This window comes from Podarcis muralis, chromosome 8 (genome assembly GCF_964188315.1).
Source record: "Podarcis muralis chromosome 8, rPodMur119.hap1.1, whole genome shotgun sequence".
NCBI classification, from domain to species: Eukaryota; Metazoa; Chordata; class Lepidosauria; order Squamata; family Lacertidae; genus Podarcis; species Podarcis muralis.
In genome coordinates, this window is record NC_135662.1 from 23,385,946 (window position 1) to 23,410,856 (window position 24,911).

The following is a 24,911-nucleotide window of genomic DNA, read 5'->3' on the forward strand; positions in this document are numbered from 1 at the left end:
AGGAAGGCAGTCTCCACCTAGGGCCGCGCGGGGCGGTTGCTAAGGAGACGCTACTTCGCCACCGCCGTCGCTGCCGCTCTGGAACGGGAGGCTTGCCAACGTTGTGAAGGCAGGCGCTCGGTCCCCTCCTCCCGCACTTCGTTAAAGCGTACATCTAAAACCGGTTTAATGTTTCGTCTTCTTGTCTATTGAATTTGTTCTAAATATATCCCAATCCCACCATGTTTTACACTCGCCGAACAAAAGCAACGGGCTATAAAAGCAATGAAGTTCAGCAACTAAAAAGCATCATCATAATTAATATTAATAATAAAAACACCACCCAGGACCAAACTTCTGCTATAGGTGGCTTTTCATTAGTAGGCTCAAGGAGGCAAACAAGATACCTGCACAATGGAATACACAAGTAGTAGCACAATTCTAACCCTGTACACAGAGATGCAAATCCTATTTAAATCAGTGGGGCCTCACACTACTAGGTGGAGTTAGAGTTGCAGCCTTAGCCTAACCCTCAATTAAATTCAAGAGGATTTATTTCTGAGTAGATGTCAGGGTTACGCTGCAATTTAACACAAAATAGAAAAAAAAGAGATCCAGCTTTCCTCCATCTGCTTGCTGGAAATTGATGGCATAGGAACAGTAAATGGAGAAAATCATTGGTTCTTCACTCAGCTGGTGGCAATTTGTATTATTTCTGCACCATCAGATGGCAGGGCATTTAGGACAAGTTATTAGGTATCTGCAAAGTACACAAAACTAAGGAAAAATAGATCTGATGCCCTCAGAGGGCTTCAAGGCCAAGCAAGCATTTGAACCTTGAGCTCCATGATTACACTTTTAACCATTATACTAACCTGGTTCTGAACCCACTATCATCACCCCATGCTTTTTTCCATCCCCTCAGACATAAGAGATTCTGTCAACTAGATTTAGCCACTTGTTTGACTTACCGTAGATGCTACAATCACATTAGACCTTAAATGAATTTTTAACTATTTTAATTTGTTTTTCAATGATATACATATTGTACAAAGTCACAAAATAGAAATTGACTATAACAAGAAATAAAAAAACAACTCCCTCCCCGTGTCAGAAGCCAGGTAAGTAATCACATTCATTTTTATACATAGTCACTCTTGCCTGTGTTGTTCTTACAGAGTATATTGCCAAGATAATGTCACAATTTCCTTCAGCCAGAAGAGATTGAGATATCCAAGGATAAATTTCAGAGCAGAAATATAATGACATCCAAATTTGTGATGATACTGGTGATAAGTTGTTTTGTAAACCTGATTTGTTGGCCAATGTAATAAATGACCATCAAACAGCATAAAATGTGTGTGTGCTTTCTTTTTCCCTTTCATAACCACTACACTAAGCAGTGAAATCCACATGCTCCTGGATAATTTGTGGTACTTCCAAATGTATTGTCCATCAATAATCCTGGGTTATAGGGAAAGCTCCTGTTGCTCGGTCCTAGCTCCTGCCAACCTAGCAGTTTGAAAGCACGTAGTGCAAGTAGATAAATAGGTACCGATCCAGCAGGAAGGTAAACAGTGTTTCTGTGCAGTGCTCTGGTTTGCCAGAAGTGGCTTAGTCATGCTGGTCACATGACCCGGAAGCTGTACGCTGGCTTCCTCGGCCAGTAAAGCAAGATGAGCGCTGCAACCCCAGAGTCGTCCGCGACTGGACCTAACAGTTAGGGGTCCCTTTACCTATAGAGAAAGACAACCAAAGGGGACATGTTTTCCTGTGATTGCATCCGTCCCAAATGGAAGGTGCAAATCCATATGTCATACGGGTTAATGGCACCAGTGTCCTATACCATCTATGGATTATCTTGATAGAATTTTCCCAAACATATGCTGAGACAGATTTAACTGGTTTGTCTAAAGTGGTGTCCAGTCACATTCACAACTGTCTCTCATACCCTCCCATAATCCCTCTAGAGGGCCTATCAAATTGCTTACAAATCTTCCATAAATTAATGACACCATACCCTTACATGATCACACATAGATATTAAATTCTCTAACCATGTTAATGGCTGGCTAGCCTGTGTTTTCAATCCTGCGTCCAATAACAAATGTTGTCATTGGTGTTTCTGGAGCCACTCGAAATTCAGATTTCCTGTATTAGTTGCCAGCTGTTCCAAAGAAATGGGATCATTATTAACATAAAATAGTATCCCTTTCGTTCCCAGTTAGGCAGAGAATTAGATTTTATGGTAGTGGGTGATAATATAGAACTTTAAAAGATTTTAAAAAGTTTTATCAGATTTCATTACTGGCAAAAATGTCAACCAAGTACTGGAATAAAACTTTATTGTCATAACAGAATAATTTACACACTGTCAGAATGGAAGAATGCATTTGCCCATAAGAAAATCAAAGTCTAACATGAATAAAGTACATTGCCATAAACCAGATGCATCTTCTGTTTTCTTCATCGGGCATCAAACACAACCACTATAGTAGAGTTAAAGAAAAAAGCTGGAGACAATGAGGAAAAACAACGGTTAGTTATAAGCATTATGCAAGCAATTATTTCACGCTCCTAACACATTTCAACAAGAGGCATAAGCAAGAAGCAGAAAGTTTGTGCTTTGTGCTTCTTTCCAATGTTCAAGGTGTAACTTTCACATCTCCCTCTGCAATCAGCTGTTCTATCTATTTCAGGGGTAGTCAATCTTTTTATACCTACCGCCCACTAATGCATCTTTCTCGATGGTAAAATTTCCTTACTGCCCACTAGTGCTCAATAGGAGGATTCAGCTTGTGCCACAGAACCCCCTAATGTCCACCTAGAATCCTGAAACACCCACTAGTGGGCGGTAGGGACCAGGTTCACAACCCCTGATCTATTTAAACACCACTGAATGCAATGGCACTCACATGCAATTAAAAGCCACTAAGATACAGTATATACATATGCACAAGTATGGTGCTATGTGTTGTAACAACCTTAGTTGAAAATAATTATGGCTGACCAGTTTACACATTACATTTCACAATATGACTAATCCATCCAAGCTGTGTATAATGAAAGGCAGGCAAAGAACACACTTACCAACCAGAGTATCTGTATATGAAATGTAATATATAAAGTGGATCAAAGTACTGCAGCACAAGTATTTTCAGTACTGATGAGATTTGTAGACCTTTATTAGTGTAAAATTACGCCATCACATTACAGCAACTCTAAACAAATTCTAAAAGTTCAGGTAGTTAGGATCAGCATGCAATAATCAAGCAATGAACAGGCCCACATAGAAGGATACATCTTTTTGTTCTTTTTTTGTACATTATTCTGTATCCACATTCTCTGCATCTGATGGGATCTCTTGCTTTTATTTCATTTTCTGTGTGACATTCTGAAAATATATTAAAAAGTATATGAAAATTGAAACAAAGCAATGAGAACAAAGCTTAACAATGTGAGAGAAAAACTGTCCTTTTATTATAATGCACAAAATATTATAAACAATGTCACATTTTATTGAAAAGAACAGAGTCTAGCTAACTCATTTTACTAAAATGTTAGAGAAGTTAGGCTGCAATCCAAGTCCTGAGGGGTTAAGGAGAAAGTTGGATTGAGTGGAGGTGTCCCTCCGCCCAGCCCTACTGGCCTCTACTTGTGGAGTGATGCATCACTGCTGGCACACAACTCTCCATTCCACCCACTGAACATGCAGGTGGAGGTGCTAATGGGGGGGATTCTGCCACCAGCAGCTGGCAGAAAACCCTGAATTAGAACATTCCAGGTAGGGGCTGAGCTGGCCTAGGATCCTCTGAATCCCAGACTGACCCTACTATCATCATATTACGGCACTGACATGATCCAGATTTAGGGGGCAATCCTATGGCAAGACATGCTGCAATTAGCTGTTTACAATGCAGATTTCTGGTTCAGCTGGCTAATTCCTAGCTCAGCTGCAGATACAACAATGTAACTTGCTCATCTTGGTGGAGCTGGAGCTGAGCCGAGGCCCATGTAGGTTCAAAAATAGGGGTGTTCCAGGTCTGCAACCAGAAAAGGTGGGTTCGGTTGGATCCTAAACTTGCCCAGCTTGGTCTTGTGACCTGGCAATCCAGTGTAGAACACCATTTTAAAGGCTTGTTCCCCTCTGTTTTCGACAGAGCAAAAACAGTCCTGCTACTGAACAGGGTTTGGATCTAGTATAACTACAACAGCTTATTTTATGCCAGTTTTGTGTGCATAGGATTGCTCCCTAAATCACAGTTGTAGCTCCAGCCCTGCCACTCTGTCAAACCCCTCTACTCCTCCTTTAGATTGTGAGGCCAGAAAACCTATATTCACACTGTATTTTATAAATTAATTTACACTAGAATTATGAAAGGTTCTTAACATTTCATATTGGAGTTTGTCAAATTAGAATGGTTCAATACTGAGTTCAATATTTATATAGAAGATTTATATTTTATATTTTGATTTTTCACCAGTCCTCAAAGTGGCCTAGAGCATTTATAAAATACAAAAGATACACCAATAAAATTAGTTCCACTGGAGCACAAGCTGAGATCTGATACTCCTTTCCACAGGACAGTTGGTAGCCAATGGCCCTGTGGTGGGGAGCAGAGACCCCAAACAAAGCAGCAACAGGCACTTGTGTCATCTTCATCTCCCTCCCTCTCATTTAAACCCACAGAATTCTAAGATGCAATTAATGACAGACTGCATGAACATGAGACAAAACTCTTTTTCAGCAACACTCTATGGCACAACCACCTTACCAAGAAGCTATACCACACAACTCCTACCAGTTAGGCATGACATGATCTTACCTCCACAAATGTATATCATAGGTTGCTGCTTTGGAGGAGGAGCATCTTTCTGGTTGTCCATATTCTGTCAGTAAAAAGAAGACAAATCATGCAGATCTTTTATGAGTTTCGTACGCATAGTTCTCTTACAAGTCCACTTCAGGCTTGTTGTTAAATAAAATCGGGTGATGGTGTTACAGGTTGGAAAAGGGAAGGTTTCTACCTGATTTCTTTATTACGCCGATTTTTTACTTTTAAAACCAAGCAAGAGTAAAAGAAAAGAGCACGCGACACGAGGAAGACGCTACATTATTTACCCGCTCCCCCAACCAACCCATGACTCAACCCTCGCGGGTCGATCTATAGTCTCACCCGGGAAGGCAGGAAACTGCACGAATGAGCTACAACTTTTGGGGAAGGACCTGATTAGGGAATTTATCACCTCACCTTTCAACAGAAACAATCCCCCCAAAACAGGTTTTTAAAAACCAGCTCCGTTACCAGTTCGTATCTCCCATGCACGGCTCTAGGGCGCAGCCTAATGAGCACTACTCTTGGGCGCAGATTGATGACGTAAGAAGCGCGCGCACACAGCAAGCTCGCAAGTCCCGCCCCGCTAGTTCAGGCGTGTTGTTAAAGAGCTGGGTTGCAATCCTATTTAGCGCTTTATAATCTTTCAGAATTACTCAGTAAACTAAGAGGCTGCAATCCTAATCGCTTTTATCTGGGAGTAAATCCCATTGAATTCAGTGGGACTTACTTCTGAGTAGACATGTTTTAGGATTGCGCTGTTAATGGTTTGCTCAGCAAATACTTTGTTACAGGAATTCAAATGATCAGTTTTTTCTTATAACAACTTGTTCAGGTTTTAACTTCAGTATGTTAGCTTCCAGTATTACACTGCACTGCAACGTACGTTTTGAACATTTATCATAGGTAAAACTTGAACTGTGGCTCGAAGCTCAGACCCAAAATCTATATTAGGGGTTGTGTCACCTACTGTAGTCTACTTCCCGCCCCCTCCTTTTTTCTCTCAAAGTTTATAGGCTGGTTATGATTAAAAATGGATCTGAGCGTTTGCCACGTGTATTTTTCTCACTTCAAGTAGCCACGCCAATTCCCACCCCCATCAAGAAAAAGAGAGTTAGGAGGCAGCATGTCTTGTCACAAGGTGTCTTTTAATGCAAATTAGTTCTGTATCTTTCAGATAGGTTGGGTGCCCTTAAGGCTATAATAAACACTTTCCTGTAAGCCCCACTGAACGTAGTAGGGCTTGTTTCTTAGTAGTTATACACAGAATTAGACTTGCTAGGAGTAAACCAAATACAGTAGGAGCAACCCAAAAACAGAGAAGCAAGTAGTAAGAATACAACTACTAAGCTTTTAAGTAGTATACAGTAGTATTTTAGACTGTTCTGTTCATAAACATATACATAAATATATAAACCACATGTCTGAAACCCCACAGAAAAAAGTCCTGAACAAATTGACCTCAAATATTTCTCTGCAAGGTCAAAGTGGGAAACCTCCTCATTGTCTCTTTCCTCACAAATCCTATCTTAAGGGCACATTTAAGATATGAATAGAGTGTGAGCCTGTGACCTGGCCCAGGAACTAAGTATTTATCATTACAAAAGACTGGCCCGGCTCCCCAGGGTATCCAATCAAGTAAGCATTAACAGGTAACCTGCCAGACAGGAGATAAAAAACGCACTCAGATTTCTGCTGTAGACTGCCCTTTCTGTGATGTATTTATGATGTTTCTGGGGGTGGTCTTGAACTCCAGGGCGGGCAATTTAAAATGTCTATATAAGGGCGGACACAGCTGGGTTCTGGGTCCTCCTCCTTCCCTGCATGTGAGGGGAGCACCCTGTTGCAACAGATCAATAAAGATCAGGCTTACTAACTGTTTTGCTTCTCAATATTCTTTGGTTGGCCTCTGTTATTTTTCTCCGACCGATGGAGAACCTGCAAAGGACTCTACAAGGGCTCTTGTGTACCCCATAAGGGAATAAGGGCAGGTTTCCATTTATTACCGTTCAAAGCAATTCACTTCCATTATCTTGCAATGTTTAGTGATAATATTTTTTATTATTATTTTAATTTTTAATGTATTGATTGCCCTTGACCCTAAAGTCCCAGGGCAGATTGCCATTTAAAATACTTTTAAAAACCTTATAATTAAAAAATACACTCACAGCTAGCCCACACTACACTTAGTCAACACTAGTCAACATTGCAGGTGGAGTGAGGGAACTGCAATTTGTGGTCCTTGCAGGATTTGGACCTTGGATTTCCTGGCTCATTCTTCACATTAGTTCTGTATGCTGTGAAAGATGACATTTCTCTTCTCCTTAATAGGGGGGAAGTGGAAATTCTAATCTACTATAGGGAGGGGGGGAGAGAATGTGTACATCCACCTCAATGAATATGGGGTATAAAATGTGTTCATGTGTGGCTGAAAAACACCGAAGACGGTCAGAGAAATCCAGTTCTTGTGAAAGGAAGTGGGTCATGGGATAAGGAGGTCAACCATAGGAAATCGACAGGCCAAAGCCCTCCTTCACACGCCCCCAGGTTATAAAAATGCACACGCATCGACGCGTGTTAGCTAGCACGCCTTCAGAGAAAAGCTCTGCAACTTGCTCCTTGCCCGGCCTCAGTTCACAAAAATTTCTGTCCTTTGCAATTAATGCACAACTGCAACTTCTCCCCCCTGCCTCCCTCCCTCCCTCTCTCTGCCGGTCTTGCGCGTGGCGTCCGTTCTGAGCTCCTCTCCTAGGAGGCAACGCGGAGGAAGAGGGAGCGGAGGAGAGAAGCTGCAGCAGTTGGGAAAAGGCGGGTAGTTCAAAACTGAGCGAGGGAAAACCACGGCAGGCGCACGCGGGCCGCGCAGCGGGAGGCGTTTCTCTTTCTCGCTTAGGGCAACGCTCTGGGGCTGAGGCGAGCTGGAGCGGGGGAAGCCCAGAGCTGCTGCTGCTGCTGCTGCTTTTTCTCCAACAGGCAGAGAGCCGTGCTCTTTCTGCATAGATCTTGCGCGCAGCACCTGCCAGTTCTTAGGATGGGTGCGAATTCGTTCCCTTTTAAAAGCCCTCTTTAATCACTCTTCCCAGCCGCCGCCGCCCCCCACCCATCTCTTGCTCCACATGTGGGAGCAGAGCCCTTTTCACCGTCTCCATTGACTTGTGCGAGGATTTGGGGTGTGTGGAACTGCTGCTGGTGGTGTTTCGCACTCAAGGTGACTGAACCCCTCAAAGTCCCGTTTCTGTCCCTGTTATTTTAGGCCATTTACTAAAAGAAAACAGAGTACAGTTAATTAACTTTAATGTTAATCCATTCATTTGAACATACTTTGACTCTAACCATACCTATCAGTTTCATGATTAAGATTGTATGTTTGGTAGAGTGCTTGGCTTGTTCTGTTTCTTTTATTCAACCTTGGACGCCTTTCCTCCATTTCACCGTTCCCTCCTCCCCAGGTTAAAAAGGTACTGGTATTTTGATTTTAACAATAAGGAAACCTTCATGAGAAGCGACTCCTGCCTTTCAAATTCACAAGGTAAGTAGGGTTGTTGTGTCTTTTGAGGGAGATCTCACACAGCCACTGTTCTTCCCTAAATCACTCCTGAATGATGGAGTTAATGAAATCCTAGCTGGAAGGAGAAAGTGTTCTGTAGAAGCTGTACACAATTATCTGGGAATAACAATGGGAGTTACTTCTGAGTAGACACCTGTAGGATTGTACTGTTACTGTGGTATAGGTGATGAAATGATGAGGGTGAAGAAAATACACATTTGCACTAGAAAATCCTGCTTTTCTAATGCTCTTGCTTAAAACAGACATTGACAAACAGTTTTTTAGAGTCAGTATTTTTAAAAGTCACTATAGAGAAAGCTATAAAGTTAAGACTTTACATTTGTAGTTTTGTTTTTAGGCGCAATTATCCTTTTTTGCATTAATTTGCAGGCCACCTAAACAGAGCATACTGGGGATGGTGCCTTAAGAAATTATGATCCCAACCTAGTTGTTTCCAGAAACACACACTATTGCCTTCTATGTCTTGTACTGGCTCTGCATTTATACTAATAACTTTTTCTTTTCTTACTTACTTAAAGCAGAGGATCATAGTTCTAAATTCTAAACATCTTCCAAGCAAGTGAGGAAGATGACACTTGGTATCTTGTGTACAGGTGATAATTTCCTTTTGCTTCATAAAGCTGGTAATTACAACTTGCCACCAACGGAGGTTCCATTTTGCAATTTTCCTAAGCAATAAACAGTGTGTATATATCTAAGCCTTTAAAAAATAGTCAGTTTCCACTTTCCAGGTCTCGTTTGAAAAGCTCCTCTGTACTTTTAAGTCCACCACTGAATGAGAATAATCATGCATGATTTGCAGCTGATCAGGAGTGTTTACTACCACAGAGGGACAAGACACAAGCAAAAAGACAGGGAAATGGGGAGAGAGAAATTAACCTAGTCTTTTGATTCAGTGTTAGATTAAAAGTACAGGGGGAACCTCCGGGTTGTGATTTGACAACCCTAAAGCCATCTGTGCAAGTGGCTATAGCAACAACTGTGACAGTTGATTCTCTAGGTAAATGTTTGTATTGTTTGAAGTACTTCCATCTCCCTAGTAGCAAGTTCAGAACAATCCGTTTCATTAGATGACCCTTGGTTCTCCTGTGTTGAGAACGTGAATAACACTTCTTCTAGTTACTTTCTTTATATTGTTCATGGTTTTTATAATTCTGTCTCATGTTCCTTCAGCTGTCTTTACTTTAAGCTAAAAACTTAGCTACTTAAGCCTCCTTTTTATTTTACAAGGAAGACACTAAAAATGTCAGTTTGTTCTCTGCGTCGGTGTGTTAGTCTTGTGCCTTAAAGAGTGAAACATTTATAATTCACAATACCTTTGTAGAGTCCACTTCATCAAACACATGAAATGTTATCCCAAGCACACGGTACAAACTTAACTGGAGGGTGGAGGTAGTAACTGCATTACAAATGCATTTTAAGACTCTATAGGTCTACCTTGGATTATAATTGGAAGGCAGTGCAGGATTTGGGAGACCTCATTTATACTGTCAGCTGATAACCTACCATGGGATAGGTTGCTGTGTTCTGCACAACCTGTGATTCCCATACAATCATAAGAAACTTTGGCCCACCATATACTAAAGTCTAAGAAAGCTATGCTATGTTTTGTAATAGCAAATGTTTTTGTCCCTCAGCATCCTAGGTGATGCCTGTACAGTTGTGGAGTATTTATTTAACTTCAGCCTCCTTGTGACTCCATCAGGGTAAGTACAAAATCTTAGTTTGTTGAAGAGTCTTTGCAAATACAGTGGTACCTCAGGTTACTTACGCTTCAGGTTACAGATTCTGCTAACCCAGAAATAGTATCTCGGGTTAAGAACTTTGTTTCAGGATGAGAACAGAAATTGTGCTCCAGCGGCGCGGCAGCAGAAGGAGGCCCCATTAGCTAAAGTGGTGCTTTAGATTAAGAACAGTTTCAGGTTAAGAACGGACCTCCGGAATGAATTAAGTACTTAACCTGAGGTACCACTGTACTGGCCAGGATCCAAAAAACTGAGCAGCTAGTTCTATGAGAACGGGATTTGTTTGTTTTTTGAACAGCTCCTGAAAGGTGCATGGCAAACCACTTGTAAGACTGGGTGGATTTGCAAAAATAATTTGTGATCTTTCATGAGAGTCAGCGGTTTAAATAAAATGAACAATTCCATTAGACTAGCAAGCCTTAGGGAGAGAGGGGAGTGTTTCAGGCCCAGCCTATTGGCGAGGCAAGGTGAGGTGCCCACTTTGAGCGGCAGAATACCAATAGGCAGCACCCACCTTTCCTCCACTCACTGTCTCTCTGCCTCCACTGGCAGTGGTGCCGGTATCCAATGAGATCTCTCCGAAATCTCACAAGATCTCATGAAAGCCAGCGCTGCTGCTGCTGGTGCTTTGTGGCTGCCACCGCACAACATAGGTAAGTGTGGTATGGCAAGACAGCAGCAAGCAGCAAAACAGAATGCACCGCCCCCGGAGTGGATTGATTTTAAATCACTAAGAACAAAGACCAATTTAAGCTAATGTTTAAAATCATTTTTACTAACTGACTGCTAGTAACTGACTCAAGACACATTTGCTTGTAGTTAAGGAGAGCCTTTATACCACATAGGAGCATAATCTGAAATCTCTCTAATGCCCCTCATTCTATTAGCAGTACATTTTACTGCTTATTAATAAGACAGATTTTTGTTTTGCTCTGTCTATATATGCAAGGTTACTAAGCCATATCACTCAAATGAAGGCTATGACTGCGTTCCTAACTGTACTTACCAGAAGGGGAAGCCCCATTAAATTAAATAGGACTTCTGATTAGATATGGTTAAGATTGCATGGCGGGGGCTTCCGGTTACTTCAATACGAGCTTTTTGAAAAACTATAACCCTTATTTGTGAATGTGTAATGTCATGGTATTTTTAAAGGAGGCAACTGAATGGTAAATGATAACTTGAGTGACCTCTTACTATGAACATAGTGGAGCATTTTTCCTATAACTTTATAATAGGTACATAGGCAATCCCTATTCTAGCAGCATTCAACTGTGGTGACTGGCTTCCTTTTCTGATGAAATAGCTTCATATAAGTGTTTTGTTTGGTACCCAGAGATTCCAGGTATGATGTTATTAATTGTAAAATGCTGTTTCCACTTTACAGATCATAACCAGTTCCAAGCACAAGATGTCAGAAAGCCACTCAATTCTATCCAGTATTCTTAAAAGAGGCAGACTGACCTCTCCCGGCAACAGTGCAAGATACTTCAGCTTTAAAGATTCTTGCTCCCCTTCCATATTTCATGACAGTGGATACAATGGATCATTAAAAGACCCAAGCTTTGATTATAATGATGCAGAACATAAAGGCGAACAGAATGACACAGGCCTGCCTGAATATTCAAAACATGCACATTCTAGTTTAAGCACTTCATTGTCTCCCATTGACCATGAAAATGTTATCTTTTTATCAGAAAGAAAGGAACCAATTACACATACAGACTTATATGAAACACCAAAAGTTGTTAAAAAAGACTTGTCACTCCGCAGAAGATTGCTTGTGTCTAAATCAGCTTCTGTTGGTTCTTTGGGGTGTTCTGAAAAACAAGTATCTTCAGGGAGCCGTCAGAAAAAAGCATGTTTAGCTCACTTTCTTAGTCTTGATGAAATAATTTCAAAATGTGCCTTGGATTCTCCAAGAGAGAAGAGCTACAAGCCTTTGGCTACTAGTACTTTAAAAAGTGAGGACCCTATTTCTGGTTGTCAGAAACTCAGGCTTGTTTTCTCTCAGCAGAGGACATCTACAATAGATGATTCAAAATCTAAAGGCGGCTGCTTGTCCGAGCCAGGTTGTTTATCTCCAATCCAGCCTAAATCATCTACAAATACACCTAATATTTTTATTGACAATGTTCTTAATAGTTTTAATGATCAAAGCACTTGTCCAGAATTGATTGAAACTCCTAACTGTACATTGTCTGAGACAAATGATGATAGATTTATCACACCCATCAATAGTCTTGTAGAAGGATTTAGTCTTAATATATCTGAAATAAATACCCCTCCAGTTAAAGAAATAAGTGTCTTGAGCCTATCAACCCCTGGTAGCAGCAGCTATAATTCACTTAGTTTAGATAAATCGGAGGAGTCCTTGTCAGAACATGAGGGGTCTTTCCAAGAACTACTTCAAAAACGTACGGAATCATCTAGCACTCTAAACTCTAAAAGAAAGGTAAGAAAGCTACAACGCTCAAGAAGATTATCCACACTTTCAGAATGTGGTTCCCAATCAGAAAAAGAGGAGGACTGTGATAACACTGTTGCTCATTCAAAATGCATACTAAAGATAGCTGGCTCTATCACCGAAAGCAATGAATTGGTTTTTCATGAGGATGACAAATGCATGGCTCCAGATTTTGGCAGTCTGTCAAGAACCCCTGCTTTGCAGATAGTGCGTGCGCTATTTATGCAAAACAGAAGTAAAAGAACAAAACAAGATGACCTGCTGAAGAAAATTGATGGAGTTGACATATCTGCGCTGAAGTGTATTGTGGCTCAACTCATTGGCAGGAAAATGGGCATTGAGAAACTAGATATATTAACAGAATTAAGAATCAGAGACTTAAGACATGTTCTTACTTTGATTTTAGATATCCTGACTGTGGAAAGCCTATGCAGGTAAAAGAAACAACTTCGGGACTTTCACTGGGTTCCCCTAATGACATTGTACAAGTGTAACATTATTGAAATTCTGTATACTAGTAGTGAATTCAGTTATCTGAGTGCTTATGCTTATGTAGCCAAAATGGCACCATCTACACACATGGGAGGCACCATGAGGCTTGTGGGAGCATCATAATTTGCAGAAGAACAAAAATTATTTGGAGAAAAATCTAAGCAAAGCCCAGAGCAGGCCACAGAAGACTGAACATCCTTAGTGGGCACAGGTGTTAGCTGCCTGGGGTGGGGGATGAAAAACGGGGAGGGAAGGAAGGAAGGAAAAATGGAAGGGAGTGGCTATAAACCTGAAGCACTCCACGTTTTGTTGCAGTTACAACTTCACTCCAGTTTTCCCATTTGGATACCCTGTTTTTGTATTATAACCTTTTACAAAATGACAAATCTTTTGGATTCCTCCATTAATTAAGGTTTGGGAATTTGGCATATAACTATTAAGCATAGCAAGGTTGAAGCATAAATCATATTTAAAAATGCTATGTATTAACGGTAAACATTAGCAAATAAAATAATATTGTTGTCTGTCCCTCTGTGACAAGAGGGTATGATGATTAAAAGTGACCAATATATATGTAAATATCCCTATACAGTACTTGGATGTATGTCAGCTTCACAGCACTTGTCCCCTTGATCCTGTGCTGCAGCTATCATTGAAGCTCATTTATTCATTCTTGGTGAAGACATTAATGCAGATCAGGTTCCTTGAGGACAAAGCAGCCCCATTCTGAATTCTAGCAAAATGTTTGAATTGTGGCTGATAGCGATTCTTTATTTTAGTATGTGGAAAGTAAGCAAGAACTGGCGAGAAATTGTTATACAAGATAGACATGCGAATCAGAGGAGAAAGTTGTACATAAAACAGCTGGCAGTTGAAGCTAAGGTAATATACCACTGCATGGGCATTATTGAGGGTGTTTCGTGAGACAGTATGGGTTGAAGAGGAGGAAAAGCAGAAATAAAACTCCGTATCTAATAGACATTTCATCAGATGAAATTTGTTGTACTGCTTACATGTGCTACTTATTGATTAAAAGATTTAGGGTGATAACCAACAAATTCATACTGAGAATAGAAATGAGTCTATAAACTAGATTCATCGTTTATTGATTTCAGTGGGCCTACTCAGTATGACTTAGTTGGATATAACCCACTGTCTTTAGTGTCTAGCCACACATTTAGCACATTTATTTTTAAGTAGTTCTTTCAAGACCTGTTGGGGGTTTGTTTTGATTTTTTAAAATGCTTCTGGCAGATCAGTTATGGATTAAACCTGGTCCTTTTCGTAGTCGTCTCCCTTTGACCCATACTCGAATCATCTTTATTTCCTTTCTGTGCCAAACTATTTTTGCAAGCTGTATTGTAACAAAGGTGGCACACCAACCGCCAATCTCTGCCAAGCAGTGCACAAAATTCTGGGGGGTTCCACCCCCTCACCCAGAGTTGTGCTTCCATTGAGAGTCAAGACGTGGTGTAGACTAGTGAATTTATTCACATATATACAACCTGAGTGTAGCTGGAGGGAGCTACAGATCTTACAGCATTGTCCTCTCAAGAGTGTCTCTCCCTGCTTCTCTCATGGCTTCAGGCAGCTTGAGTCTAGAGCAGCCAGCCGTGCTCCCCAGTCTCTGTGTTGCCACCTCTCCAGCCAGCATCCAAGATGGTTCTGACCGCATGGCATCCCCTTCTTCCCAGAATGGGCTTCTGCTACAAGCCATGGTTGGCATTAAGTAGTAAACAGCACATTCAGTTTGTTCTTTGAGGAAGTAATTTGTGGTGTTTGGTTATTTTACCAGAGACACCTGCCAGATACTGAAGATGCTGCCACTAGACTTCTGATGACCAGATTTGCACTACGATCAGTCCAGGCTCAAGCAAAACCTGCTGTATTACAAATGCAGCCCTCTTGTGACGAGTCTTTGACACCTCGTGGATGCAGCCCTGTTCTTCAGTCAGCTAGCAAAGAAGAAGTGTGTGTAAAGGTAGGAAACTGCAGTATGTGTGAGAAAGATTCTTTTAGTAATGAATGTTGCCAGATACAAGTTAAGCGAAGGCTGCCACAAGAATTATGAGGGGAAAGTGATGGGGCTATCTAAATAGTTCTCCTAGTGCAAGGACTTTTAGGTGGACTTTCCTCACTCTGTCCTTTCCTATGTGACCCCCTAAGTTGGCCCCAGAGGGCTGGGGAAAACCTCATAACAGATTCAGGGGTTGCACAGGGAGAGAGGAGATGATGGGGAAGTTCCATTTTGCAGCTAAAAGTCCTTGCAGTAGGGCATGGGTAGGCAAACTAAGGCCCGGGGGCCAGATCCGGCCCAATCGCCTTCTCAATCCAGCCCACGCACGGTCCGGGAATCAGCGTGTTTTTTACATGAGTAGAATGTGTGCTTTTATTTAAAATGCATCTCTGGGTTATTTGTGGGGCATAGGAATTCGTTCATATTTTCCCCCAAAATATAGTCTGAGGGACAAGGTCTGAGGGACAGTAGACCGGCCCCCTGCTGAAAAAGTTTGCTGACCCCTGCAGTAGAGGAACTGTTTAGTTGGATACTGCCTGTAGGCCCATATTAGTAACATTTACCATTTGTCTCTTTTGCTGTATCTTGTCATCTGGGATAAAATTTTGTTGACTCTTCTATCTTGATATATTTCTATAGTGAAAATTCATTTACTCATTCTGTTGCAACTCTCTAAAAATTAAAGAAACAGGACGGGGTAGTTAGCAGTCTTATAAAAATGAATGCATGACCAAATCTTAAATATCTCTTCCCCTGATGTAGGTTGCCCAATCCCTCTTCAGTGATGAAGCTTTAAAACCTTGTCCAAGATGTCGGTGTCCTGCAAAATACCAAGCCTTTCAAAAAAGAGGACTCTGTAGCCGGGAAGACTGTGCATTTGACTTCTGCACTTTATGTCTTTATGCCTTCCACGGATCAAGAGACTGTAGCAGTCCATCTGCTAAACGACAAAACAGAAAAGATGCTCTGCCAGGAAGTGCAAAAAGCAAGAGAAACTTAAAACGTCTCTAAATATCTTCAAATGAATGGAACGTATTTCCCCTCCCCCTCAATTCTATTTTGTATAGGTAGCACTTTTAAATAATTATGCATTTTGAAAGTATTACATATTGTAATTTTGACCATTAATCAAGTTGATAATTTAATTCTCTGTGTAAATATCCTAAACTTGACTTTTGATACATTTCAGAAAAAAGTGAAAACATTTTAAACTCTTTGTCTTGGTGTTTGTCACTTTGCCAGACACATTCAATGAGATTTCAATAAAGTACTTTCAATGTAGTTTTTACTACATCTTACAACTGTGTTCTGAGATTTTAAATACAGTTCTTGTCACAATGGTAAATCAAAAATAATTAAATATTTGTTACATTTTAAGGAGTTTTTTATGATAAATGTGATAAGATATTGCCATAATAGTACATTAAAAAATACTGCATAGATCAAGCCAAAATTATTTTATTTAATATCAAGCATCACTATTATTATTTTTGAAGTCTTATACAGACATCAAAAGATAAGACTCCCTGCTTGCCCAAGTTAACAATCCAATAGACACACTGCAAAATGAAAAAGGTGTGGGTAAGGAAGAGAAAACCAAGTAAATTTAGGTAACAGTTCTTGCAAGTTAATAAAATTTGTTACTCCTTAAATTGATAATCTCAGCAGTATCATCTGAGCTGGACAGAGGTGCAACACTCCCTGCTTCTAAGTATGCAGAAGCATGCAGGCAGTCCATAGCCTTCTGCTTGATGGCTATTGCTAGACCATCATTTCACCCCCTTCCACAGTTCCAAGGCAACTGGCAGTTGCACCTGAATAATAAAGTCACAAGAGATCAAACATAAGGCAATCTGGAAGATATACAAATACATTAAAATAATCAGTTCAGAATAAACAAATATAATTTCTTCATTCACGACTGCTTTAATTCCAAGCTGTTTTTATAATACATCCTCCTCCTAACAAGGAACAGAAATTGATTGATAATACGCATTTCCTCCTAATCAACTGTGCTGCGAATGCAAGTGAAGCTCTACAAGTGATAATAGAATCATAGAATTGTAGAGTTAGACGTTATCTCAAGGATCATCCAGTCCAATCCCTTGCAATGCAGGAAACACCAACCTGTGCTTTAAAACCTTTAAGGAAGGCAAGTCCACCACCTTTGGAGGGAGTCCATTCCACTGTTGAACAACTGTCAGAAAGGTCTTCCTAATATGTTTAGTTGGAGTATCCTTTCTTGTAGTTTGAATCCATTGGTTCAGATCCTACCATCTGAAGCAGGCAAAAACAAGCTTGTTCCATCTTCCATGTGACAGCCCTTGAAATATCTGAAGATGGCTATCATATCTCCTTTCAATTTCCTCTTGCCCAGCTCCTTCAACCATTCTTCATAAGGTTTCCAGTCCCTTGATCTTCTTGATTGCCTTCCTCTGCACATGTTCCAGCTTGTCAGCATCCTTAAATTGAGGTGCCCAGAATTGGACACAGTCTTCTTTCTTTGGCGATCACTCGTAGCTGAGTAAGATTGTCTTCCATGAACATAGTCTTGTCTGTAAGTGACAGTGGAAGCCAGTTCTGGATCCACACGTCCTTCCACAGTGGGGACACAGGTATCAGAGCAGAAGTTGATTAATGGTGAGGATTTGCCAAATGTGTCTTTCTCTTAGCTCATTTCTCCCTTTCGTCCTGAGTTTGTGTTTCTTCAAAGCCCTTGACGTGTGTGTTTCCTCTTCTGCAGTCACAGTCGGTGGCAATTTGTCCACAAACCAGTTGTTGCATGTGGAAATGCCTTGGTGTGTGTGTTGGTGTGTGTAAGAGAGAGAGAGAAATTATGGATCAGCAGCATAGATGGCAATTTGTAATGGGCATAAATAAGGGCACAGTGTTTCTAAAATACATAGAAGATGGCAACGTTAACTGTTTCAACATGAAGTATGTTGAAGCAGATAATGATAAAGTTAATACGAGATTTCATAAGAAAGGGGCAGAGAGAACAAGCCAGAAGAAATCTTTTCCAAAAAAAAGTTCTGTCACAGCATGGAAGTATGGTTCCAAATTGCCTGTGCTTTTCCATTACTAGAATGAAATTAATTACCGCAGTATCCATGCCATACGAACCCAAGTGATATAAACCAGACACTAAAACGCCTACTCTCCCCCCTTCTGAGTACTTTAAGTTGCTGCCAGATGATCTTGTGAGAAACGGAGGGCATTCTTTCTTTGTTGAATTTGGATCTTCAGGGGAGCCTGGGCTAAGAGGCGTGTAGGAGGGTTTGGAGCGAGTAGGTTCAGAGTGACAAACATCTTTCTATTCCCTTGGTGTTTGATATCTGAAGCTCTTCTGTGCATTGTTCATTGAAATATACTCAATTTCACCGCTAGGGGACATCAAAGATTCATCTTCGAAAAATACTTCGCAAAAGCTGGGGGGGGGGGGGGTTTGAACCTGAACTAATGTTTTTAGGCTATTCAGTGCATCTGTAAACTTAGCATCGTAGGTTCATGCTTCAGCCTTGCCTGCCAACTATAGCCAATGAGTATTTAATATTTAAAATGTGTTTCCTTTGGCTATCAGTTATAACTTATGGCTCTGAGAAGTCTTTGTTTGTTTCAGTGAGATCATGTTAAAGACCTGGAAGGCAAGAAGAAGCTGGCTCATCAGGACTAAGTTATGACTTCTTTCTTGGTCTCCCTAGCAGCTCAGCTGGCTTAGCGCACATAGGAGGACATTTGCTGGAAAAAAGAATATTCAGCATAGCTCTGGAAACACAAGTATTCCAATAAGTTGGGGTGTCATTAGGTTGCTGACAAATCCCAGGCTTGTTGCTTCCTTGTGGTGATAGGTTGATTAGAATAGCCTAACCATGGGCCTCCAGAACTCTGTGGAATATATCCTCTCATTTAGTGGGTGTTTTGTTGGTCTCTTAGAATTATAAAATAATAATACACTTTGGTCATCAGGAAAGTCAGGTTTCAATATCAGTTTCATTGTAGTGTCAAAAGATTTGTTTTTGTTGGAATCATTACATTTGTAAAGTGCTATTCAACAGAGCTAGCATAGGAAGTGAATGGGCTTCTTAACCTGAGCTGTATCTTGATTGCAGTGACAGTTTTATTTGGGTTGACTCTAGAGTGGTACCTTGGGTTAAGTACTTAATTCATTCTGGAGGTCTGTTCTTAACATGAAACTGTTCTTAACCTGAAGCACCACTTTAGCTCATGGGGCCTCCTGCTGCTGCGCTGTTGGAGCGCGACTTCTGTTCTCATCCTGAAGCAAAGTTCTTAGCCCGAGGTAATATTTCTGGGTTAGCGGAGTCTGTAACCTGAACCGTATGTAACCTGAAGTGTATGTAACCCAAGGTACCACTGTAGTTGTCTGGTTGTTTGAATATGAAGCTGGGATTTGAGGCATTTAGAGGCTCAGTACTGTTCACTTATGTTGATGAATTTCATCATGATCCCCCACAGGTATGGAAGAAGGGTGGACAAGAAGGATGCCAGACTGGATGAAGGGCTTATTTTTTCCTCTGAGAGAGCAAGCCCCCTTGAATGGAGTTGGGCTACTTCTGAACAAACATGAAAGGATTGCACTGTCAGCCTCTACTAACAATAAAATAAAATCTGATTTTATTGTTTACTACCAAAGTGTTAACATGCACAAATCCACGGGGATCTTGGACATTCAATTTCTGTTTTATATGGAGAAATAAATATAAATTACAGGCTATTATGGCCACTATGAAAATTAACTTGAAGCAAATCTACTATTCTCGGCGCAAAGGAGACTGCATGAATTAAGAAAATAAATGGCAGACAGCCAGCCCATGAGCAGAGATAGGAATAAGGGCATAATCAGGAGAAGGGATTCAGAATTAATACTTTAGTGAGACAGTGGAACCCTTTGATACGACTTACGATTCACCTCTCACTTTTCCATAGCCCAAAGTAAGTTTCCGCAGGATTAAACTATCAGCTTTTAAAATCATCCGTATTTTCACATATCTCTAAAGGGGGCGGGGAGCCTGGAAATCCTTCAAATTAACTCTCAAAGTTGATGACATGTAGAGAAATTAATTCTGATTACAAATGTCATCAGCACCATTTCTTTTGCAGAAATATTTTGAATCTCAGCTGTTCTAGGCTGAATTGTTGGAGGTATTTATACTGAATCAGTCAATCCGGGGCAACTAAAGGCCATATACCCTTTTTGCATTCAAATTTTGCCGTGCCTCTTCAAGTTATGGAGAAAACCTTTTGCCCCTGTTGAGCCCTAAACCTGCTGGAATCTGCACCAGGATAGTTAAGAAAAGCCTGTTCAAAGAGCAATTCCTCCATGGAAATGGAATGTACGTGCCCCTGCCAGACTGGTCGACGTTATTTTGAAGCCGAGGGGGGGTCATGCCAAAGAGTTGTTTGCTTAAAGGAGAGAGGGGGGAGGCTTGCCAGGAAGGGCAGATAAGAATTCTACACAGCACAATCGTCACCAAGGCAGCATTACGCGTTGTTAAATGCATCACAATATCGGCGAACCAACCCCCTCCTCTTGCAGGTGATGGGAGCTGCAAGCAGCGTGGGCAACACCTGAAGGATCCTATCACCAACGCAAATCTTTGCAGCAGTCTAAACGCAGCGGGCTTTTTGGGGGGGGCGGGGGGGAGAGAGGGAGAGACTATCAAGCTATTTCCTAACGGGCTAGGACTGGAGAGGGCGCTGTCGTTTGCAGACCCGGCAGGGCGGCCCTGCGCCCCCTCGAGGCTGAAAGTGAAGGCAAGGCGTATTGGAAAGAACCGGTCGCCTGTCCACCGACGGGGAGATTTTCTCCCCCAGGTTAAACCACTTGTGTGCTCGTTGCTTCCGCGCGCCTCGCTTTATCCGGCTGGCTAGCCAAGCCGAGAGAAAGCCTTCGCCCCCAAGAAGACAAATGTTTGTTCATGGAGTCAAGGAGCCTTGTTTCCCCTGTGCACGGTCTGCAGCAGCTCCATAGCAACCCAGCTCGGCTGTGATAGCGCGCAATAACTAGGACAAGTTGTAAACGCCGAGCAATTCGTGCGTGCCCAGGCTTAGGCCCGCTGCAGTCTCTTTGCCCCGGGCCCAGCTGAAGTTATTTCCCCGGGCTCCCCTGAGGACCATGAGGCTTTAGCTCAGGCGCTTAGGCGGGATCACGAGCTATACAGAGGCAGTGCGCCCATCCTCACCATGCGGGAGAAGAAGCTCACCACGGGTATGTACTGCGGGCGGAGAGCATAGCAGACAGTGAAGAGGATCGGATGTGCTCCGCTTTCATCCCGTCACAGTTCATGTTTCAGTGGGAGGGAGAGGGATGATGAACGCTGGAAGGAAAATACATTGTCAGCCAGCCAAGCCCCAGAGCCCTAAAGGGCACGTTCACAAGTGATGCTCAGAAGCGCTTTTTAGATTGGAATGCATCACGTGTGAACATGCAGGCTCAAGTGGAAAGAGCAATCTGCTCTCATGTTCCAAAAGCTCATACAAACGACAGAGGACTTGGTTGTATGTATTGTCCAATTAGTGTGTTTATGGACTCCACACTATTCCACAGGGGAAATACCCTGTTCACTCTTTAACACAGAGCGGTGCGCTGAAATCTACTGAAATCAGTAGATTTTGTGTGTCCCAAATTCTGGGATTGTTGTACACAAATTTGGTAACATAGGCCTATCTTCTTTTTATAAAGGTGCACAGTCATATATTTATTTACAAGTGCTAGCGTGTGTAGCCTTCATTTTCTAATCTACATGGTAAACTGAGTTGTACAGATAGTGACTTATTGCACAGGGTCAGATACTGAGGCTGTGCAAGGAAAAGTCTAGTTACTAAGGCCCTACAGGTGTTGTTCTACCCACTCTCATCAGTCTCAGTTGTCATGGCCAATGCTCAGGGATGTTGTAAGTTGTGGCCCATAGGTTAGCTGCACTTGTGACAGGTGTCTGTTTTAAAAGTTCCTGGATTAGAGTCCAGTTCTGTATCCATTGTATCAGCCATTTAGGATTGCTTCTGTTAGCAGGATTCATCCAGGAGTTGAACCCATTAGATTTTGAATGCACTAAGTCCTAGACAAGGATTTAGTAAGTTCATAATCTATGGTGTTTGAAACGACGATCATTCAATGTGCATTGGCAAATGTTCTTAAAAGTCTTCTGCTTTTAATTTTGATGCAACAACTCAAATTCTCAAGTGTCTGTGCATCTTATAGGTGGATACTCCAGACTCATAAGTTGGCTGATTCAGTTGTCATTTTCCTAAAGTATATTTCAGGAAACTATTGTTTTTAAAACCCCAGGTTTTTTTATTGCTTAGGCCCACTACATGTTTTCACTTCTGTACATCAATTTTTAGAATAATTCATTAGAATTGGCCACTGGCTAGAAAACAAACTAATTCCAAAACGGTTCCTTTGCTTTTAGCAGCAGCTTCATATGCACGAATCAGCAGGTGAAACTTTTTTTTGTGGGTGGTATATAGAGCTAATAAGCAGACGATATGTCAATACTGTATTTGCAAAACAAGTTGCTCTTACATATGCAAGAAATGAGCTGATGACAAAGTTACCAAGGCTAAACTTACACACCCAAACATCCTGAAAAGGGCCCAGTTAGGTCCCCAATATGGGATGAGCCCCACAAAATGATCTATATCTCCATCTCCTCCTTACTGTCCTTTACAAACAAGTATATCAGTATGTATCTTGCAAATAATATTATCTGGAATATATTTATTTTATTGTGAAATAGCTGCTTTTTTTGGATATGCAAATGGGTTCTTGGTTCTAAAATGTACATTGTTCTCAATATTTACAACTACATTTGCATAGTTAGTGATCACTGATCTCTGGTAAGATTAAAAACAAATGAAAAATGCTTTGGCTGAATAACTTTTATTCCCTTTCTCTTTTTGTGTTGTGTTTCAGTGCCCCCCAGCATAAGAGACGATGAGTTTGTAAGTAAACTTTCCCCCCCTCCTGCCCTCAGTTTATAGATGAATCAGGTAGTTATTATAAATATAAATATGATGTAAATATAATTGCTATATGTCATGGAATTTCTTAAGTGAAACAAGAATGAAACAGAGGAGCAACAATGCCTCACACTCCACTCCCTATTAGTTGTCATCCACTCAACCAAGAAAATTAACTTCTTATATCACAAGACAGGGGTAGAAATTGAAAAAGATTTTTTAAACATTATTTCAAAATTATTATTATTTTCTTTATAATGGTGCACGTTTTCCTATGCATATTTTCCTGGAAGTAAGTCACATTGTGTCCAATAGAATTTACTCCTTAGTAAATTTGTATAGGATTAGACCCCAGCTGTAAGAAAATTCAAACTACAAAGCAGAGGGGATATTAATTTCAAAATTAGGACAAATTTCAAAATTAGGACAATAGGATAAATTGCATTATGGACTAATTAAACTAAGAAAAGCATACTAATTTTTACTAATTAAAGGTTTGCCAGATATGCATTTAATTACTGGACACATACCTGCAGTGCATTCCTATGCTTGTCTATTCAGAATTTCAGTGGGACTTATTTCCAGTAAACATGTATAGGATTGCAACCTTAGGCACACATTTTTTTAATTTTTAATTTTACCTGCACTTCACCAGCAGGTCCCAGGGCAGGTTACAGCAGTTTAAAGTTCAAAATTAAAAACAGTTAAAACAGATTACAATCACAGGAATAGGGTGGGCCCTGAAATAAAATAAGATAACAAAGGTTTAGGTTGTAACTGCCGCTGCAATGCTGCATGTTAATATCATCCATCATTTCCCTGAAACATGTAGCTCTCATACTGTTATTACATTGTGGCTTTAAGAGCTTGGTCATGTCAACACTATCCAATTTTTCTTTTACCCACCCACTTTTTGTATAGGCTTAAATATAGTAAGGTTTTTCTTGCCCCTTTATCTTTGCAAGGCATAGATGGCATCCCAAGGCGAGCAAGGCCCCATGAAAATTGACTTGCCTGTTCTTCGAGCCCTTTCCCCAGTTAGCTAGCGATGTCAGAGAATTCCAACGAAATTGGAAAAGGAAATGGAATATCTACAGTTATGAAGCTCGTCTATGGGCAGGAGTGGAAATCAGTCAAGTGAATACGATCAGTATTCACTCACATGGTTGTTGGGGTTTTTTGGAGTCTGCAAATGATGCATAATTAACAATTAAGTCATTTTTATGTTGTTTTGATGTTTCCTTTACATGGAAATGAATATGTTACATGAATAGTTATGTAACACATATAATTTATGTTAAATAGCAGACAGTGAGATGAGTATGATAGCGTTTGGCACAAACCCAACTGCAGCGGAGAGGAAACAGTAGATTAAGTTGAATACAGGTCAGAATGGAAGTCTCTGCCATCTTATATCCCTGAAGCTAGGAGAAGACATAGTCCATTTCTAGTGCTTTTATTTGTCTTGACTGCTAGCTCAAACTCAGTGCTCAGGCAAAAAATAGCACAATGATTTGGGAACAAGTGGTTGGTTCACCCCCAATGTTGATAAAATACTTGGTACATTTTGCCTCAGTTCTAGAAAGTTGGGATGGCTCCCTGTAGGCACAGTAAGGACTGCTCCAGAATGTACTAAGTGCTGTATTATCAAAGGGCTCAAAGCACTCTGTTATTAAATCTGCCTGAGATGAGGACACAAAGACCCTTGGATGGGTTTTTAGGCAATAGGGAAGAGAAAGGAGGTAACAGTATCCCAAAATGCAGACATTTCCAAATGACCTGTTTATTAAGCATCCATTCTGATTTGCAGAAAGATTAGATGACCTTA

At 40.9% G+C, this 24,911-nt stretch overlaps 3 protein-coding genes and 1 long non-coding RNA gene across 10 annotated transcripts in view; 2 read left to right on the forward strand and 2 right to left on the reverse strand.

Annotated features, from left to right (window-relative positions):
- Window positions 1-2,307: 2,307 nt before the first annotated feature.
- POLR2K (RNA polymerase II, I and III subunit K) lies at window positions 2,308-5,351 on the reverse strand. 2 transcript variants are annotated; one of them, XM_028736393.2, is made up of 4 exons: window positions 5,286-5,351; window positions 4,806-4,869; window positions 3,281-3,373; window positions 2,308-2,468 (listed from the first exon to the last, which is right to left on the reverse strand). In XM_028736393.2, the coding sequence occupies exons 2-4, from the start codon at window positions 4,864-4,866 to the stop codon at window positions 2,446-2,448; spliced, it is 177 nt and encodes a 58-aa protein (XP_028592226.2). In that variant the 5' UTR covers window positions 4,867-4,869; window positions 5,286-5,351; the 3' UTR covers window positions 2,308-2,445. The 2 variants fall into 2 exon arrangements, with proteins under 2 accessions (XP_028592226.2, XP_028592225.2); XM_028736392.2 differs by having other exon boundaries at window positions 5,232-5,351.
- A 1,624-nt stretch (window positions 5,352-6,975) lies between these two features.
- FBXO43 (F-box protein 43) lies at window positions 6,976-16,404 on the forward strand. 4 transcript variants are annotated; one of them, XM_028736395.2, is made up of 7 exons: window positions 6,976-8,343; window positions 8,901-8,975; window positions 10,020-10,088; window positions 11,515-13,028; window positions 13,866-13,968; window positions 14,882-15,067; window positions 15,866-16,404. In XM_028736395.2, exons 4-7 carry the CDS (start codon window positions 11,539-11,541, stop codon window positions 16,112-16,114), a joined length of 2,028 nt encoding a protein of 675 aa, XP_028592228.2. In that variant the 5' UTR covers window positions 6,976-8,343; window positions 8,901-8,975; window positions 10,020-10,088; window positions 11,515-11,538; the 3' UTR covers window positions 16,115-16,404. The 4 variants fall into 4 exon arrangements, with proteins under 4 accessions (XP_028592228.2, XP_028592229.2, XP_028592230.2 ...); XM_028736396.2 differs by having other exon boundaries at window positions 6,976-8,022; window positions 8,264-8,343; window positions 8,901-10,088; XM_028736397.2 differs by having other exon boundaries at window positions 6,976-8,022.
- Window positions 15,159-23,673, reverse strand: LOC144328676 (uncharacterized). The gene is made up of 3 exons (XR_013393873.1): window positions 23,614-23,673; window positions 21,304-21,438; window positions 15,159-16,043 (listed from the first exon to the last, which is right to left on the reverse strand). It is a non-coding gene; the product is annotated as an uncharacterized LOC144328676 (long non-coding RNA).
- RGS22 (regulator of G protein signaling 22) overlaps window positions 20,764-24,911 on the forward strand; it is a 74,366-nt gene continuing 70,218 nt past the window's right edge. For 2 of the 3 annotated variants that reach the window (XM_028736399.2, XM_077932823.1), the window contains exons 1-2: window positions 20,764-21,329; window positions 23,037-23,065. In XM_028736399.2, coding sequence (XP_028592232.2) covers window positions 21,305-21,329; window positions 23,037-23,065 — 54 coding nt within the window. In that variant the 5' untranslated portion in view covers window positions 20,764-21,304. The remainder of the gene's footprint in view (window positions 21,330-23,036; window positions 23,066-24,911) is intronic. The other variant, XM_077932824.1, reaches the window with a different exon arrangement.

What these genes read in the sequence shown, in the direction of transcription:
- POLR2K (XM_028736393.2), bottom strand. Translation starts at nt 4,866, where the DNA reads ATGGACAACCAGAAAGATGCTCCTCCTCCAAAGCAGCAACCTATGATA. An exon ending in TATGATATACATTTGTGGAG is followed by an intron (nt 3,374 to 4,805) that starts GTAAGATCATGT and finishes ATATATTTTCAG; the next exon opens with AATGTCACACAGAAAATGAA. An exon ending in CAAAAAAAGAACAAAAAGAT is followed by an intron (nt 2,469 to 3,280) that starts GTATCCTTCTAT and finishes ACTCTACTATAG; the next exon opens with TGGTTGTGTTTGATGCCCGA.
- FBXO43 (XM_028736395.2), top strand. Translation starts at nt 11,539, where the DNA reads ATGTCAGAAAGCCACTCAATTCTATCCAGTATTCTTAAAAGAGGCAGA. An exon ending in ACTGTGGAAAGCCTATGCAG is followed by an intron (nt 13,029 to 13,865) that starts GTAAAAGAAACA and finishes TCTTTATTTTAG; the next exon opens with TATGTGGAAAGTAAGCAAGA. An exon ending in AGCTGGCAGTTGAAGCTAAG is followed by an intron (nt 13,969 to 14,881) that starts GTAATATACCAC and finishes TTATTTTACCAG; the next exon opens with AGACACCTGCCAGATACTGA.